The sequence below is a fragment of the Cryptomeria japonica genome, chromosome 2, assembly GCF_030272615.1.
Source record: "Cryptomeria japonica chromosome 2, Sugi_1.0, whole genome shotgun sequence".
Classification (NCBI taxonomy): domain Eukaryota; kingdom Viridiplantae; phylum Streptophyta; class Pinopsida; order Cupressales; family Cupressaceae; genus Cryptomeria; species Cryptomeria japonica.
The window spans coordinates 340,054,763-340,069,365 of record NC_081406.1 but is presented as its reverse complement, the minus strand read 5'-3'; the positions used below and the strand labels follow the sequence as shown (position 1 = coordinate 340,069,365).

At 39.2% G+C, this 14,603-nt stretch overlaps 1 protein-coding gene across 1 annotated transcript in view; it reads right to left on the bottom strand.

The window, feature by feature from the left end:
* Positions 1–14,302, bottom strand: part of LOC131065221 (replication protein A 70 kDa DNA-binding subunit A-like) — a 60,536-nt gene extending 46,234 nt beyond the window's left edge. Inside the window, exon 1 of the mRNA XM_059214669.1 lies at positions 14,145–14,302. Coding sequence (XP_059070652.1) covers positions 14,145–14,302 — 158 coding nt within the window. The remainder of the gene's footprint in view (positions 1–14,144) is intronic.
* Positions 14,303–14,603: the final 301 nt, after the last annotated feature.

The following is a 14,603-nucleotide window of genomic DNA, read 5'->3' as shown; positions in this document are numbered from 1 at the left end:
ATGTGTTTCATTATTTCTGGAATAATAGTGTTAAGGGTGTCCTGATGTCAAACCCTTGGGATTCAAATGTGGCAAAGTTAATTGCACCAGATGTGTATGATGATGTGGATTTAATCAAAGAGTTGGCCAAACGCTATTGCCTAGTATCTAGGGTAATTAGAAGAAAGAACCAGTCTAGTTTCAATTAACAGAGCTAGCTTTGTTGAAGTTGTCCAGATTATTGGTGTTGCATGTACGGATATAGATTTGGATCGAATTACAGAGGATTATGAGAAATACAAAGGTGCTATCAAGAAGCATGCAATGCCAAGATACATGCCTAGGGTAGATAGGAAACCAGTTAGAATTCCATATAGTATGAAGCCACCATTTGACATCACACCTTTCCACCATTATATGCATTGTACAATCTATAGATTATGCAGAGTCTTGGGTTTTGATGGAGATTCAATAGTGTCAGCTGAATTACTGATGATGGATATGAACATTCAACACCCAAATGTTAATAAAGATTATTATTATATGGGCTATGTGGTTGAACACATTCATAATTCTCTAGTTGAAATTCAGAGTGGTGCACCCAACCCTACATTTAAGCATTATTCATTGTTGATGCATTTAATCTTGTTCTATAATCTTAAGTTCATGGATAAATAATTGGAGCTATGCAAAGAAGAATTTGGTGTCTTAATGCCAATACAAAGATGAAACTAGGTTTGGGACAATAGTTCTCCCCATTCTTCTTTCCTTTACTTTGAAAATTGGATTATTTTGCCAATTATGTAAATGCTAGGAATAAATAGGAAAAGATTGTCAATTAATGTTAGGAGAGTTTTGAGACCTTACCAGTATGTTCCAAACTAGTCTACTTCACATAATTGGGGGGACTATTTCTTTCTTGATAACTTTACTGTGATCAGAGTCTATGGGTGCCCTCAGCCTCCCCATATTTTACCAAAATTTGTTCTAATTAGGATTGCATTTATGGAGTTTATTTGGCAATTGACCCTAGTTGAAAAAGAATACCTTGAGAAACACATGAGGGGTTATTTTCTTCCTAGGCTTTGGGTTGTGTCTGATTTTACCATTGGTAGGAATTCATTTGATGAAGTAAACAATTTCCTTAAGCGACATAGGTTGGTTAATGCCGTGTCTAGATTTTGTGATCTTGAACAATTTATTAAGCGTGCATTGCCAAAAATGACACCTTGGGCCACAATAAAGAACCATGAACCATTGGATTATGAATATGTGGTTAGAAATTTGCTGAGAAAAGAGGAAGTACAAGAATAGAGAAGAAAATGAAAAAAATGATGAGAGTTGAAGAAAAATTGAAGGATGTTGACCCTAGTTTCTCAAATTTCTGCCCCGATAACCCGTACCTGGAGAGGATTAACAAAATGTTGAGTTTATATGAAACTTTGATGGAACAAATGCCTCAAATTCTAGAAGTGGTTGCTCAACAACAAGACCCCCAAGATGGACATTATTCACATGGCAAGAGGCTACTTATTGTGTCTACTGATGATGTAGGGAGTGGAAATGAAGTTCAATCTGCCAGAGTGCCACCTACAAAGAAAAAAAAACCAAAGAGGTGGGTGAAATTGTGAGGAGAGATCCTGCTAGAGCAATTGTTACATAACAAGGACACTACTTTCATCAAATAAGGACACATCTCAGAGAAGCTAGGTAGAATGAAGAATAGGGAGAAACAAACGAAGCCCTTGCTCAAGGCTTTCATGAGCGTGTGATGTTTTCAAATGAGTTCATGAAAGATGATGACTTTATTAAGTCGGATGAATTTAAAAATTTTTGGAGAAGTTTGAAACAAAATTAATTAAGACAATTTGATCATAGAGGAAGGAAATGTAGAAAAGAATGAGGAGATTATCAAGGCACTACATGAATATGATCCTAACAGGTAGAAAATAATTGTGGATCAGGCAAGACGATTGATTAAGAGTACTGGTATGATTGTGATGCCTGACTGGGATATCCAATCTATTTTTATTATTGATCAGATTAGGAAGCAAGAGGACCCATTTGTTTAAAACTAAATTTGAAATTGGAGATGTAATAAGAGGTTCAAGATTTAATCCTAAGTCAAAGACACTTGCATCTTGGTCTTTGGCCCATTCCACTCAAAATCCCCACCTTCTAAATATCCAAGTAGAAAAGAAATTCGAAAAAATGATCTGGAATTTGCAGAACACAAGTGACATAGAGATTGCCTCTTTTTTTACTCAAGTTTCTTTCTTGAATTTATAAAAAAGAGAGGATTTGTCAAGAAGATACACATAAACATATAACCAATTGATTGCATTAGCTAAAAAATAAGAAGAGACACTAATGAAGATGGCCTCTATGGAGGAAGAGTTAGTGGAGTTGAAATAAAAAATTACAAATGAGCCCCCTCCAATATAGATTACAAAAGAAGTACAAGAAATACTAGCTGATGTGACAACAAAAATGGAGGAATACACAAAGAAAATTGAAAATCTTGAAAAGGAACAAAATGTCAAGGCTATCTCTGTTGTGTCAGAAATTCTGAAACACGTGATTAATATATTAAAAGGAAACTTGATGGCAGTTCACGATTTGCACATTTCTTTGAAAGAGGCAAGTAAAAAATCCTCTGAGGCTATCGATTTTCTTGGACTTTGTTCAATGTTTGGTCAAGAAGAAGCAGATTAATGGATAAGATGGATACTGCAATGTTGTATAGTAACGAGTTCCCTACCAAAATGACACTAAAGACATGGTGGGGTTAATGAATGTAGCTTATGCATTTTTCACAGGGAAGGATGTGCTTATAAATGAAAAATTGCAGACATTTGGGGAAGGTTATAGTAAATTGGTGTCTTCAATTTATGGTAGTAATGGAGAATTGAAATCAATTTTTGATTGGACTAGCGAATTTGATTTGATTATGGAGGGAGAAGAAATAATCAAGCATATATATGATTAGGTTGATGTCTATTTCTTTAACGATATGCTTGATTCACTCTTCAAGGTTGAGGTCGACCATACAAATTTTATTGTTGAGGCCAAGGCAGTTACAGATGCCAGATGTACATAGTCAGTTGCAAAGTTGGAAGAGGTAAAGGCATTCAGTTGGCCAACAGACAAAGAGGTGGAAATGTGGAAAGCCATGCTAAAGCAAAAAAAGATATGTCAGGTTGCTATGTAATGCCCCGCCAGGAAACCCCGAAGGGATAAGCCAAAACACAAAAATAGAGTGCAATAATTTTTTTTTTTAAAAGTTACACCACATTAAGATACAACAAGTTATCAAAGATTCAGATTACATAGAGGAAGACATCAACTAACACCTAAAGAGTTTCCCAACGAGATTACTTAAATTTCACAATTCACTTAACTCACACAATTAATCCAATAAGCTGATTATCTTAATAATGAGATAGTTCTTAATCAGGATAATTTCTTTCAGAAGGTGGAAATATAAATCACAAGAAAAGATTCATCCATTAAGATCTATTCATAATCTTCATTCAAGCTTTTCATTAAAATACAAACCATACATCTAATATTCTAACACACTAGAATTTAATCATAAACATATGAGATCTTTTCATGCACATTTAATTTCCTTAACAATAATTGAATAGATTCCATTAATCTAAGTTACATTCTTTCATATTCCAATTTATTGCATTTTTAAAAGACAATTGCATACATGCATCTACGATAAATCTCATCTAAACCACTTATGCATTTGATCAAAATGGCATTCAAGAAAGGACTGCATATAAGCATTTAAAGTTAATTCCATCTTATCCACTTATACATTCTAACATAAGCTATTCATACATGATAAAGTTGAATAAGGGAAACATAAGAGAATAACATCACATAACACCATAATGATCTTGGAGTTCACCCCTAAAGGGCTACATCTCCGGGTCTGCTCAACTGCAAGACCCCTCTGATAATTAATAAAGTTAGGAATACAAGTGGTTACACCATTTACAATCCGACCATCAAGGCAAAACATAATCAATATACAAACGACCACATCGGTCAATTAATACATAAACGATCCTTGAAAAGGAAAGGATCCAGCTGAACATAATCAAAGCTAATACAAAGGTCCAATGGAGCATCCACAAAACTGAGTCATCACCACCCAAGCTCTAACATGAAACCAAGTACTCAAAAGGGCATAGACAATAGGGCGACCCACAAAAGTGCTCCTAACAGGACCAAACGACAACACACTAGCGAACGTAAGGACAAGTGTCATCACACAACCTGGTATGGTTACCATGGCAGGTCTTCATAGGTCCCAAACCCATACACTGGGTTACCCTGGCAACCTAATCCGAGCCTCCAGCCCATCAAAGCCTCATGTGGACCCACACATCCTCTCGTGAAGACAAGGATGATGGTTTGCCATTTCAGGCCTTCTCACAGCATGTCGGGTCTATGTTAGCACTCGTCCCATGTGTGAGGCACAATTATCTTACTTAGAGATTACATTCTAATCTACTGTTAGATTATCACTTATTAGACTCACTTTCGATGGGTTACCTAACAACCACTTTGGGCGCGGCCCCCAATCGAAAGCCACTTTCCCATATGACACTACACTAAACTCGGACGAACTCAAAAACCAAGGAATAGACATGGTCAAACGAACGAAGTTCAAAATGGAGAAATCCTCCATTTGGTCAAACATGACTTCATACGAGGTTCACTGACAGACGATACTCTAACTAGAGACCTGACTGACTAAGGTCAACCACGAATCATCATTCGACACCCACATAGAGGATATGACCAAATACGACACCACCACAAAACAACAGTCAACTTGGAACCGAGGACTGAAACAGGTACCCCAAATCAATCCATACGACAGGGACCTATCAAACAAAGGATGACTTGCCATTACATAATCAAAAGCGAATACATAAATTAAACTCGCATAGGTAATATTCAGTAGATACAATCTTTTCCAAATGGATCTAAACATTAAAAGTCGATCAAGTTTTCTACATGATCTATGATTCCAAAAATACAGTTGCAGGAAAACTTCATTGCAAGGTGAATACAATATCACAATTTTCCATAGTACCATTGTCTATTTCTCAAATAGAGGAAAAATATAAATTAACCATTCATTTTACTAAATGAGAATATCAGTAACTAAACAATTTTCCCAAATGATACTTAATTAAATTTCCAAAAGCACATCGTTTAAATTCATAATGTCCAAGGGTTAAATATTCATTTCTAACATTTCCAGATGGCCTATAACATTAAAATCTTCAAACAATATATATTCTTGAATAAAGTATGTTTTATCTTGAAAATTTTTCCAATATAAACAATATTTCATCTTCCCAAAATATACACAATTAATATTAAATCTTGCATAATAATCCAATTAAGTATTAATCAACATATATACATGTATTCCCATTGATAAATATATATTAATATTAATTAATAATTAATTAAACACTTTATAAAAAAATAAAATTTAAAACTAATAAATTTATTTAATAATTTTTTATTTTTTTTAACTAAAAAAAAATAATTAAAAAAAATACAAATTAAAAAAAGAGGGGGTGGGGGTTTCCACGTGGACCCCACGTGGTCCCCATGGGAGAGCTCACACAGCCCCCAAAGGGGAAGCGCTGCTTCCCAAGGGAGCACACAGCATTCCCCAAAGGGAGCGTTGTTGTTCCCAAAGGGAAGCACGCAACACCCCTTGGGGTGCGCTGCTATCCCAATGGGATACGTAGCTCCCCAAAATTATAAACAATTTTTTTTTTTTTAATATTAAATTTAAAAAAAAACAAAAAAACAGTCACTGCTAAAAAAAAACACAGTTTCCAGCTAGTCTCAGCAGAGACTAAAATAATTAAATTTTTATTTAATTCTCCATTTACAATTTCAAAGAAAACCCAAATTCTCTTAAACCAACAACATATTTGCTAAAAAGATTTATTAACTTGCATATATCTAACCACAGACATGTCTCTCTGATTTAAAGCATGAAACTGAAGGTATTCATATGGGACTTAATTTTTATTTTATTGAAAAACAACATAGAAATTTCCAGAATATGAGAGGTTTTCAAAATTGAAAGGATAATTCTTTTGGGCATAAGAAAGCTCATTTTCCATGCAAGGATGCAACCAATAAACCAATACCAACTAATTCCACAATGATTCATAACCTTGAGGCAATCAATGGAGAAATTAAAACCAAATAGCATGAAGAACATCCAATGCCCATTTTTTAAAAATTTAAACAATAACTAACTGATAACCAGAATTCCTACCTTAGTAAGCATTCCTGGAAGGGATCTGATGAAGAGCCCCAACCTGCAGCTCAAGAAATCCTTCTCCTTCCAAAACCCCAAAATTTCATCCCAAAAATATTTTTTCAACAAAACATTTCTCCAAAAATATCCATCCCCCAAAATTTTCCAAAAGTCTAGGTTATAAGGAAGAGTTGACCAAAATTTCATTTTTTTTTTGGAATTAAATTTTTTATTTAAAATAATTCACAAAATGACTATTTTCCAACTATATCAACAAATTAAATTGCTTTTCCCATTTAAAATTGATTTTCTCACTCAACTGAAATTTAACCTTTCTATTTCAAAAATGCCAAAAGATTAAATTAATTCTATTGCAATTAAATTTAAATCTTTCTTTTTCAACAACATAAACATAACAAATTTAATATTAAAATTAACTATTTAATTGAACTTGCTCCCAATTTAAATCGAGCAATTCAAATCAACGATAATTCACATAAAGAAATCCCGATTAATTTAGTCCATTAATCTTTAATGCACAAACACATATTTAATCAAATTCAATACTAAGGACTAATTAATCAATTTAACCATTCACACCAAACACGCAAACCAAGAAAGTCAACCAGACAGACGACTCAAAAACCCAAACAAGAAGGGAACACCGACGACGACTGACGATGCTCACTTGAGCACGACTATGGTCAACTAGGGTCTTACGACCACCTAATCCAACTCTAAGGATTAAAGAGGTAGACTCAAACCTGCAAACCCAGGTGAAGACGAACCTCGCACTCATGCGGCATTGTACCTGAAATCTCCTGCAACCAAGAGTCATACATGCATACATATATAAACTTAATGAAAGCATTAGCCCGATATTAATACCATGAAATAGGAACACTAAACAACTTGCATACAACTAGTGTGAAAACCACATCAACAACTATGCATTAACTCAAACATCTGACTATAACATTATATTAAGATAAACTGACCAAGATTAAACCGAGATTAGAAATTGATTAGGGCAAGGGTACTACATTCTCCCCCCTAGTTTCCGACCTACTCCTGGAAGTCGTAAGGCTAGATGGAGAACATGTCGTACGCATCAGCCCTGAAACTCATTCAACAAAGATCAAATTGCCCATAGAAATCTTTCCATAAATAAATGAAATATTATTGCAAAATCCTTTACAAATGCCATTACCCATTGGCAAGATACATCTAAATCCATACATTTCTTATAACACTCTAGAAATTGTCCACAATCATAGCAAAGAAGCAAGAATCTTCTCCCTTTCATTACACCAAATTAAAGCATTACAAGGAGGTAAACAACAATTACCATAATCATCTACCAAAAATGACAAGAAAACATGCCATCACGATCAATTCTTTTACCAATACATCTTTTTCATAAAACTTTATCGCATAGGACTAGCTTCCAATATCAATTCCTACAACCAAATTAACTTCCAATAAATAAGAGCAATAAAATAACTCAATTGATTACACTTGTCAGGCATAAGAAAACCTTTCCAAAGACTATGTCCCATAACATAGTGACAAGTTAACACAATTTACTCCATGATATAATTAATAACCATCCACATAACTGGAATACATAAGTCAAAAGGCCACATTTGAGCATGTCTAATGCTCGGTCAAAGATAACATGCATGATCAGCATCTCTATGCCTGATCTCAGAACAGCAATATGATCATAGATATCCAATATCTCACTCAAGGCTTGATGGTGCTAGGCACACCATAGCGGTGCTACCTTCCATACAAGACCCTCGTGAACATCCCTTGTTGAGTAAGGTGGTTAGCCTCCAAGAGGTAGTCACCACACATAGGTAGGTAGTGGGTCCTAGCTGCAACACAACCTCACCTACCCCCATCCTCAAGGTTCCCTACATCCACTTCCTCGTACACACTCTACCAAATCTGTATCATACGTCTTTGGAGAGGAATTTCACATTTCAACACAAGACCAGCATACGAAAACAATAAGGATAAACCAGTTTAGCCACTAAAGTACAGATGAATAAAGATAATAAATCATCAATTCCAATAGTAAGGCAAGAAAATAATCCGGAATTGCAACACCCAATCAAAAGTGCAAAAGATCACAAGATCGTGGCTAAACCTTCAAAATCAAAGTAAAATAAATTGCTGGTCCCCAAAGAAATAGTAAGAATATCACAACTGCACATAACATCACTATGTGACTAGCATCTAGCCACCAACGAGGAAGGAAGGAACAACTTGTTGGATTTTGCCAAGATCAAGGGCACAATGAAAAGCATAAAAGAGACAATAGAATGACAAGAACAAACTGTATTCTCATCAATATAAAAATGATCAACCGGATTAACCAATACAATGAATAGAGGCCTGCTTATATAGGCAAGGCCATATGGATGTATGAGCACACAAATATGACAAGTGGCTCAATGAGAAACAAGGGTAGGTAGGAAATAGGTGTGGGTAGGTAGGAGAAATAATATAATATTCCACATGAGGTGGATCACCCACCGAAGGTGGAATTATCACTCCACAATAAGTGGATATGATAGTGTAATAACAAGATCAACACCATAAGAGGTGGAATTTCTCCTACACACACTATCCCAATGAGGCACAAACACCCAAGTGTCTCATATCCAAACTACTATGTAAAGCATTATCCTAAGTAAACTTAAGTAAGTGTAATAATATCCATGATGAATAATTATTTACACCAACACCCCCCCTTAAGTGCAACTTAGGGGAATGCACTTAAGTCTACAATGCAACTAAGCAAGATGGGTCCCGGCTACGAGGCCATGATAGGTACCCATGTACAACATGCAAATGCAAGCAAAACAATGCAATGCAATCTCTCACAAACGGAGAAAGGGAGAAAACCCAGTGGGAAAAAAACTCCCCCCCAAAAGAGAGATGAAAAAGAATCTCAAGGAAGAAGGACAAAACCTCAAAGAGGAAAAAGTCCCCCCCAGAAGAGAGGAAGGAGAAGTCAGCTGACCCTCCCTAATGACACATCCCGCACCCCCAAGAGAGCTCGCAACTGCTGGAACTTACTCTCGGTGAAAGGTTTGGTGAATATGTCAGCAACCTGCTCTGCTGTAGAACAATACTGCAAATCAATGACCTGCTCCTGGATGAGCTCTCGGATATAGTGCATATGAATCTCGATGTGTTTGGTCCGCTGGTGCTGGACCGGGTTCTTCGAGATGGCAATGGCACTCTGATTGTCGCAATATAGGACTGTCGGCCGTGGAGTAGTGAATCCAAACTCTGTGAAAATCTGCTGGAGCCAAATGGTCTCAGTCGCTGCGTTAACAGCGCCTCGATACTCAGCCTCAGTCGAAGAGAGAGCAATAGCATGTTGCTTCTTGCTCTGCCAACAAATGGGGCCCGAACCAAGGTGAAAACTGTAACCAGAAGTAGACTTACGATCAACTAGATCGCCAGCCCAATCGGAGTCTGTGTAACCAACCAAGCGAAGTCCTGTGCCTGCTGCATAGTGAATCCCATAGTGATGTGTACCCTGGATGTAATGTAGAATGCGTTTGGCGGCTTTCCAATGAAGCTCATGTGGTTCCTGCATGAAGCGGGAAACCATGCCAACTGCAAATGAAATATCAGGGCGTGTATGAGTCAAGTAGATGAGACTACCCACAAGCTGACGATACAAAGTGGCATCAACTAGTGGAGAAGAACACTGAGCCTCAAGCTTGACTCCTGAAAGAAAGGGAGTCGGGGCAGGCTTACAATCAGCCATATGAAAGCGTGTAAGTAGATCAAGAGCATACTTGGGCTGCGATAGAGTAATCCCGGAAGATGACTGTGAAATCTCAATCCCGAGAAAGTAGTGCAAAAGACCCAAGTCAGTCATAGAAAATCTGTCATGCAAAGCAGATTTGACCCTGCTAATGATGGATGCAGTACTCCCTGTAATGATCAAGTCATCAACATAGAGTACTAGTATCAAGTGAGAGTCATCCTGTCGCAAAATGTAGACATTCGGATCGGAATGACACCTGGTGAAACCTGCAGAGAGTAGAAAGGAATCCATCTTGGCATACCAAGCCCTGGGGGCCTGCTTAAGGCCATAGATAGATTTCCTCAATCTGCAAACCAAAGAAGTATCCTGGATGAAACCCTGTGGCTGCTCCATATAAATCTCCTCATCTAGATCACCATGAAGAAAGGCACTCTTCACATCCATCTGATGTACAGCCCAACCATGAGCTGCAGCTATAGCAAGTGTCAAACGAATGGAGTTCATCTTAGCTACGGGTGCAAAGGTCTCAGTATAGTCAACACCTGCAACCTGCGAGAAACCTTTGGCAACAAGCCGTGCCTTATACTTATCCACACTACCATCCGCTGCAAACTTAGTTCGATAGATCCACTTACATCGAACCATCTTTCTCCCCTTAGGGAGATGTACTAGATCCCATGTGTTGTTCCTCATCAAGGAACTATACTCTTCCTCCATAGCTTGGTCCCACTCAGGAACCCCTGATGCTTCCCTGAATGTCTGTGGATCGGAAGCGGTAGCAATAAATGCATGTGGATGATCCTGATGTTGTGATCATGTTCTCCGTGTATCCAAAGGATCCCCGACAAGAGAACCCGCGGACTCAAGTGTCTGTCGAGCCCAACGAGGTCTAGGTGGAGGTGGAGAATGAGGCACCTCAACTACAAATGGACCCTGCGGAGGTGTAACCCTGCGAGTCGGAGTTGAGGGAGTCTCATCATCTGAATCACTAACATCACCATCCTCAATGGAGGAAGGTGGAGGAGGTAGAGAGGCTAAGCTAGGAGAGCTTTCCTCAAAGTGAACACTCCTCTCAATGAATACCTCATGTGTCTCTGGATCCATCAATCTGTATGCCTTAACACCCTCAGGATATCCAACAAATATGCAAGGCCGACTCTGTGGTTCCAATGCCTTGCGTTTCTATGGAGGTATGCGAGCCCATGCTGGACACCCAAAGACTCTGAAATGTCTCACAATCGGTTTCCGACCAACCCAAGCTTCAAAAGGAGTAATACCTTGTAAAGCTTTGTGAGGAACCCGATTCTGGATGTGTGTGGCACAACTGATAGCCTCTGCCCAAAAGGCGGGATCAAGAGAACGTGCATGGATCATACAGCTAGCCATTTCTTTGAGAGTTCGATTCTTGCGTTCTGCAACCCCATTCTGCTGTGGAGTGTATGCAACAGAATGCTGAAGATCAATCCCCTCAAATGTACAAAAGTCCTCAAGTCTCTTGTTCACATATTCCCTGCCATTATCTGTACGAAGAATCTTGATCACTTTCCCTGATTGCTTTTCCACACGAGCCTTGAAGTCCTGAAATCTGTCAAATACTTCACTCTTATGAATGAGAAAGTAGACCCAAGTGAAGCGGGAGTAGTCATCAATGAAGGTAAGAACATAGCGGGCCTTACTAAATGAAGGTGCTGGAAATGGACCTGCTACATCACTGTGAACAAGTTGAAGAACTTCCAAAGCTCTCCAAGTTTTCTCTTTATCAAATTTCTCTTCGGGATGCTTGCCCATGGAACAACCTGAACATACACCCTCTGAAAAGCTGATTCGAGGAAGACCTGTGACCATGTCTTTAGTGCTGAGCTGCTGTAGATAGCGGTAGTTGAGGTGACCAAACCGCTCATGCCATAGCTTACTTTCTGAATTTGAATGAGTAAGCAAGGCCCTAGAAGGTGAACGTGGCACAAAGTGGGAAAATGAGTAAAGCCTTGAGTTGTCATTGACTTGTCCCACTGCTACCAAGGCATCATCATCAAGTTCTTTTACCACAACTGAATCTGGTGTAAACTCAACCTTTTTCCCATTCCCATAGTGAGTGATTTGGTAGATGGAGAGAAGGTTGGTCGACAAGTTAGGAACATAGAGAACATTCTCAAATGTTCCATCATCCATGTCAACTGAACCTTTCCCTTCAACCTCTACTTGTGTATCATCACCTATGTAAATGTGAGGTACCTTAGATGGCTCTAATGAAGAAAACTGTTCCTTTGTAGAACCCATGTGATAGGAGGCACCCGAGTCAAGTATCCATTGCTGTGAAGAACCTGTTTTAGCCACAAATGCTTGCCCTTTTCCTTTTGACTGTGAGGAGGAAGAAGATGAATCCTTCTTTGTGTAGGCGGATGGCAAGTTGATGTTGTTTTTCTTGAGAAGATTGGTTAACTCATCAACTTGCTTTGCGTGGCATCGATGCTCATCATGACCATACTTTTTGCAATATGCACAAGTTGGTTTATCCTTCTTAGGTGTTGTCCCCTTCTTGGAAGAGGATTGTTGATTGCCTTGTGATGGAGAGGATGATTGTCCCTTTTCTTGTTGTGGTTGAGACTTAGATTGCTTCTTCTTCTTGTTGGAATTTTTGCCTTGACTTCCTTGATTTCCTTGATTTGCCACCAAAGCCTTGGACTTTGAAGACTTGAGAAGCCCCATGTTCAACAACTTGGATTGTTCTAATATCAACATTTCTGTGAAAGCTTCAAAAGAAGGCATAACATAAGAACTCCCCACTGTCAAACGATGAGTTTGGAAGCTTGATACAAATGCTGCATACTCTGGTGCAAGCTTGTCCAACAAGTTGAATATCAATTGAGCATCCTTTTTGTCTATTCCACAATCCTTTAGCTTTGCTCTTAGCTCATTTGCTTTGGTTACATAATCTTGGATTGTATCAAAATTCTTGGGATCTAAGTTGGTGAGCTCATTATCAATCTGGTAGCCTCTGATTTCATCAACTTGTCCATACAATTTCTGAAACATATCCCAAGCCTCTTTAATTGTTTTACACTTCTCAATGTGGAAAATGAGGTCATCTGATACATACTTGCGTAAGGTTCCAAGAGCCATGCAATTCTTAGTGAGCCATTCTAATTGAGCATTTGGATCAGCCTTAGGATCAGGTGGTGCTGTTATTGTTCCATCTATGTAGTGTGTGAGACCCTTTTCCATGAGTTTACTCCATACTTTAATTTTCCATGATGCATAATTATGTGGAGTTAATGGTGGAAACTTATTAGGACTCATTGCAACAAGAATGGAAAGAGCACAAAAGAGGCACAATCACACAAGACACCCCCCCAAATTCACTCAATCAAAGAACCCCCCCAAATGTGATGATTTTGGCACTTTATAAGTAGTGCGTATACAATGGGCCACTTGCAAAAAAATGGCAAAGTGGACTTCTGATTTACAATTTTACAACTGCCTCAAGAAGGCCAAAAGAGACTCAACTGAAAATGCAAGAGATCTAACTAAGATCCAAGCAATATACAAGTACCTAATAGGCCAAATAAGACCAATATCTGAAAGTACAATTTTCACTCAAAATCTCTGAAATCTGATCATAGATTCTGAAAGTAGACGAAAAAATAAGCACTTTCAAAAAAAACGGCACCTGAAAAGGAGGTCGTATGAGCTCAAACGAGGCCTTTGAAGTTGCAGAATTGAGGATTGGACAGGTACAGCTGAGAGAATCCGCAAATTCCAAAAAACCTGTGCATCAAAATCAGAAAGTAACCACACCACTGCGAAGATCACGAAATTTTAGCCCATTTCAAAAAAAATTGCACCAAAAAAGGAGCAAAAATGAGCAAGATATGGCCTTCCAAAGTTGGACTGCAAAACTGAAAAGCCCAATGGAGAGGGGTTTAAAAATTTTCAAAAAATGCTGATGTGGCGCTGACGTCAGCAAAACACGGGGTTAAATTTGACGGCCGTATGACCGTCGCCAAAGCTTCGCTGCCTGGCTGACTGGGCGTCCGTACAGTACGGACGGATTACGTAGACTGCTGACTGTATATGTTCCGTACTGTACGGAAATGCTGACTGTGCAGGCTGATTCGGCTGTCCATACTGATGACGTGGCGTACGGAAATTGCTGATGTGGTATGTTTAACCCGCGGGCCAGTGGCCTCCTGCCACGTGGCGGACGCGGTCATCGGTCTTCGTTGACTGGTCGGTCAGATGTCCACGTGGCGGAGGATGTCTGAGGGAGGAGCCGAAGCGGAGGAGTGGGCGGAGAAGCGGAGGCTGCCGGCGCTGTGGGAGGCGGAGACCGATCTCGGGCGGTGCTGCGTGCTGCGGGAGCCGCTCGCGGGAGGCGGCGGGAGGAGGTGTCTGGTACAGTCGGCCGGCGTCGCAGAACGGGCGGAGGGCACTACCGGGAGGAGGAGACAGACGGCGCACGGCACGGTCGACGGCATGTACGGGCGCTGGCAGGCACGGAGCACGGCGTCTGCG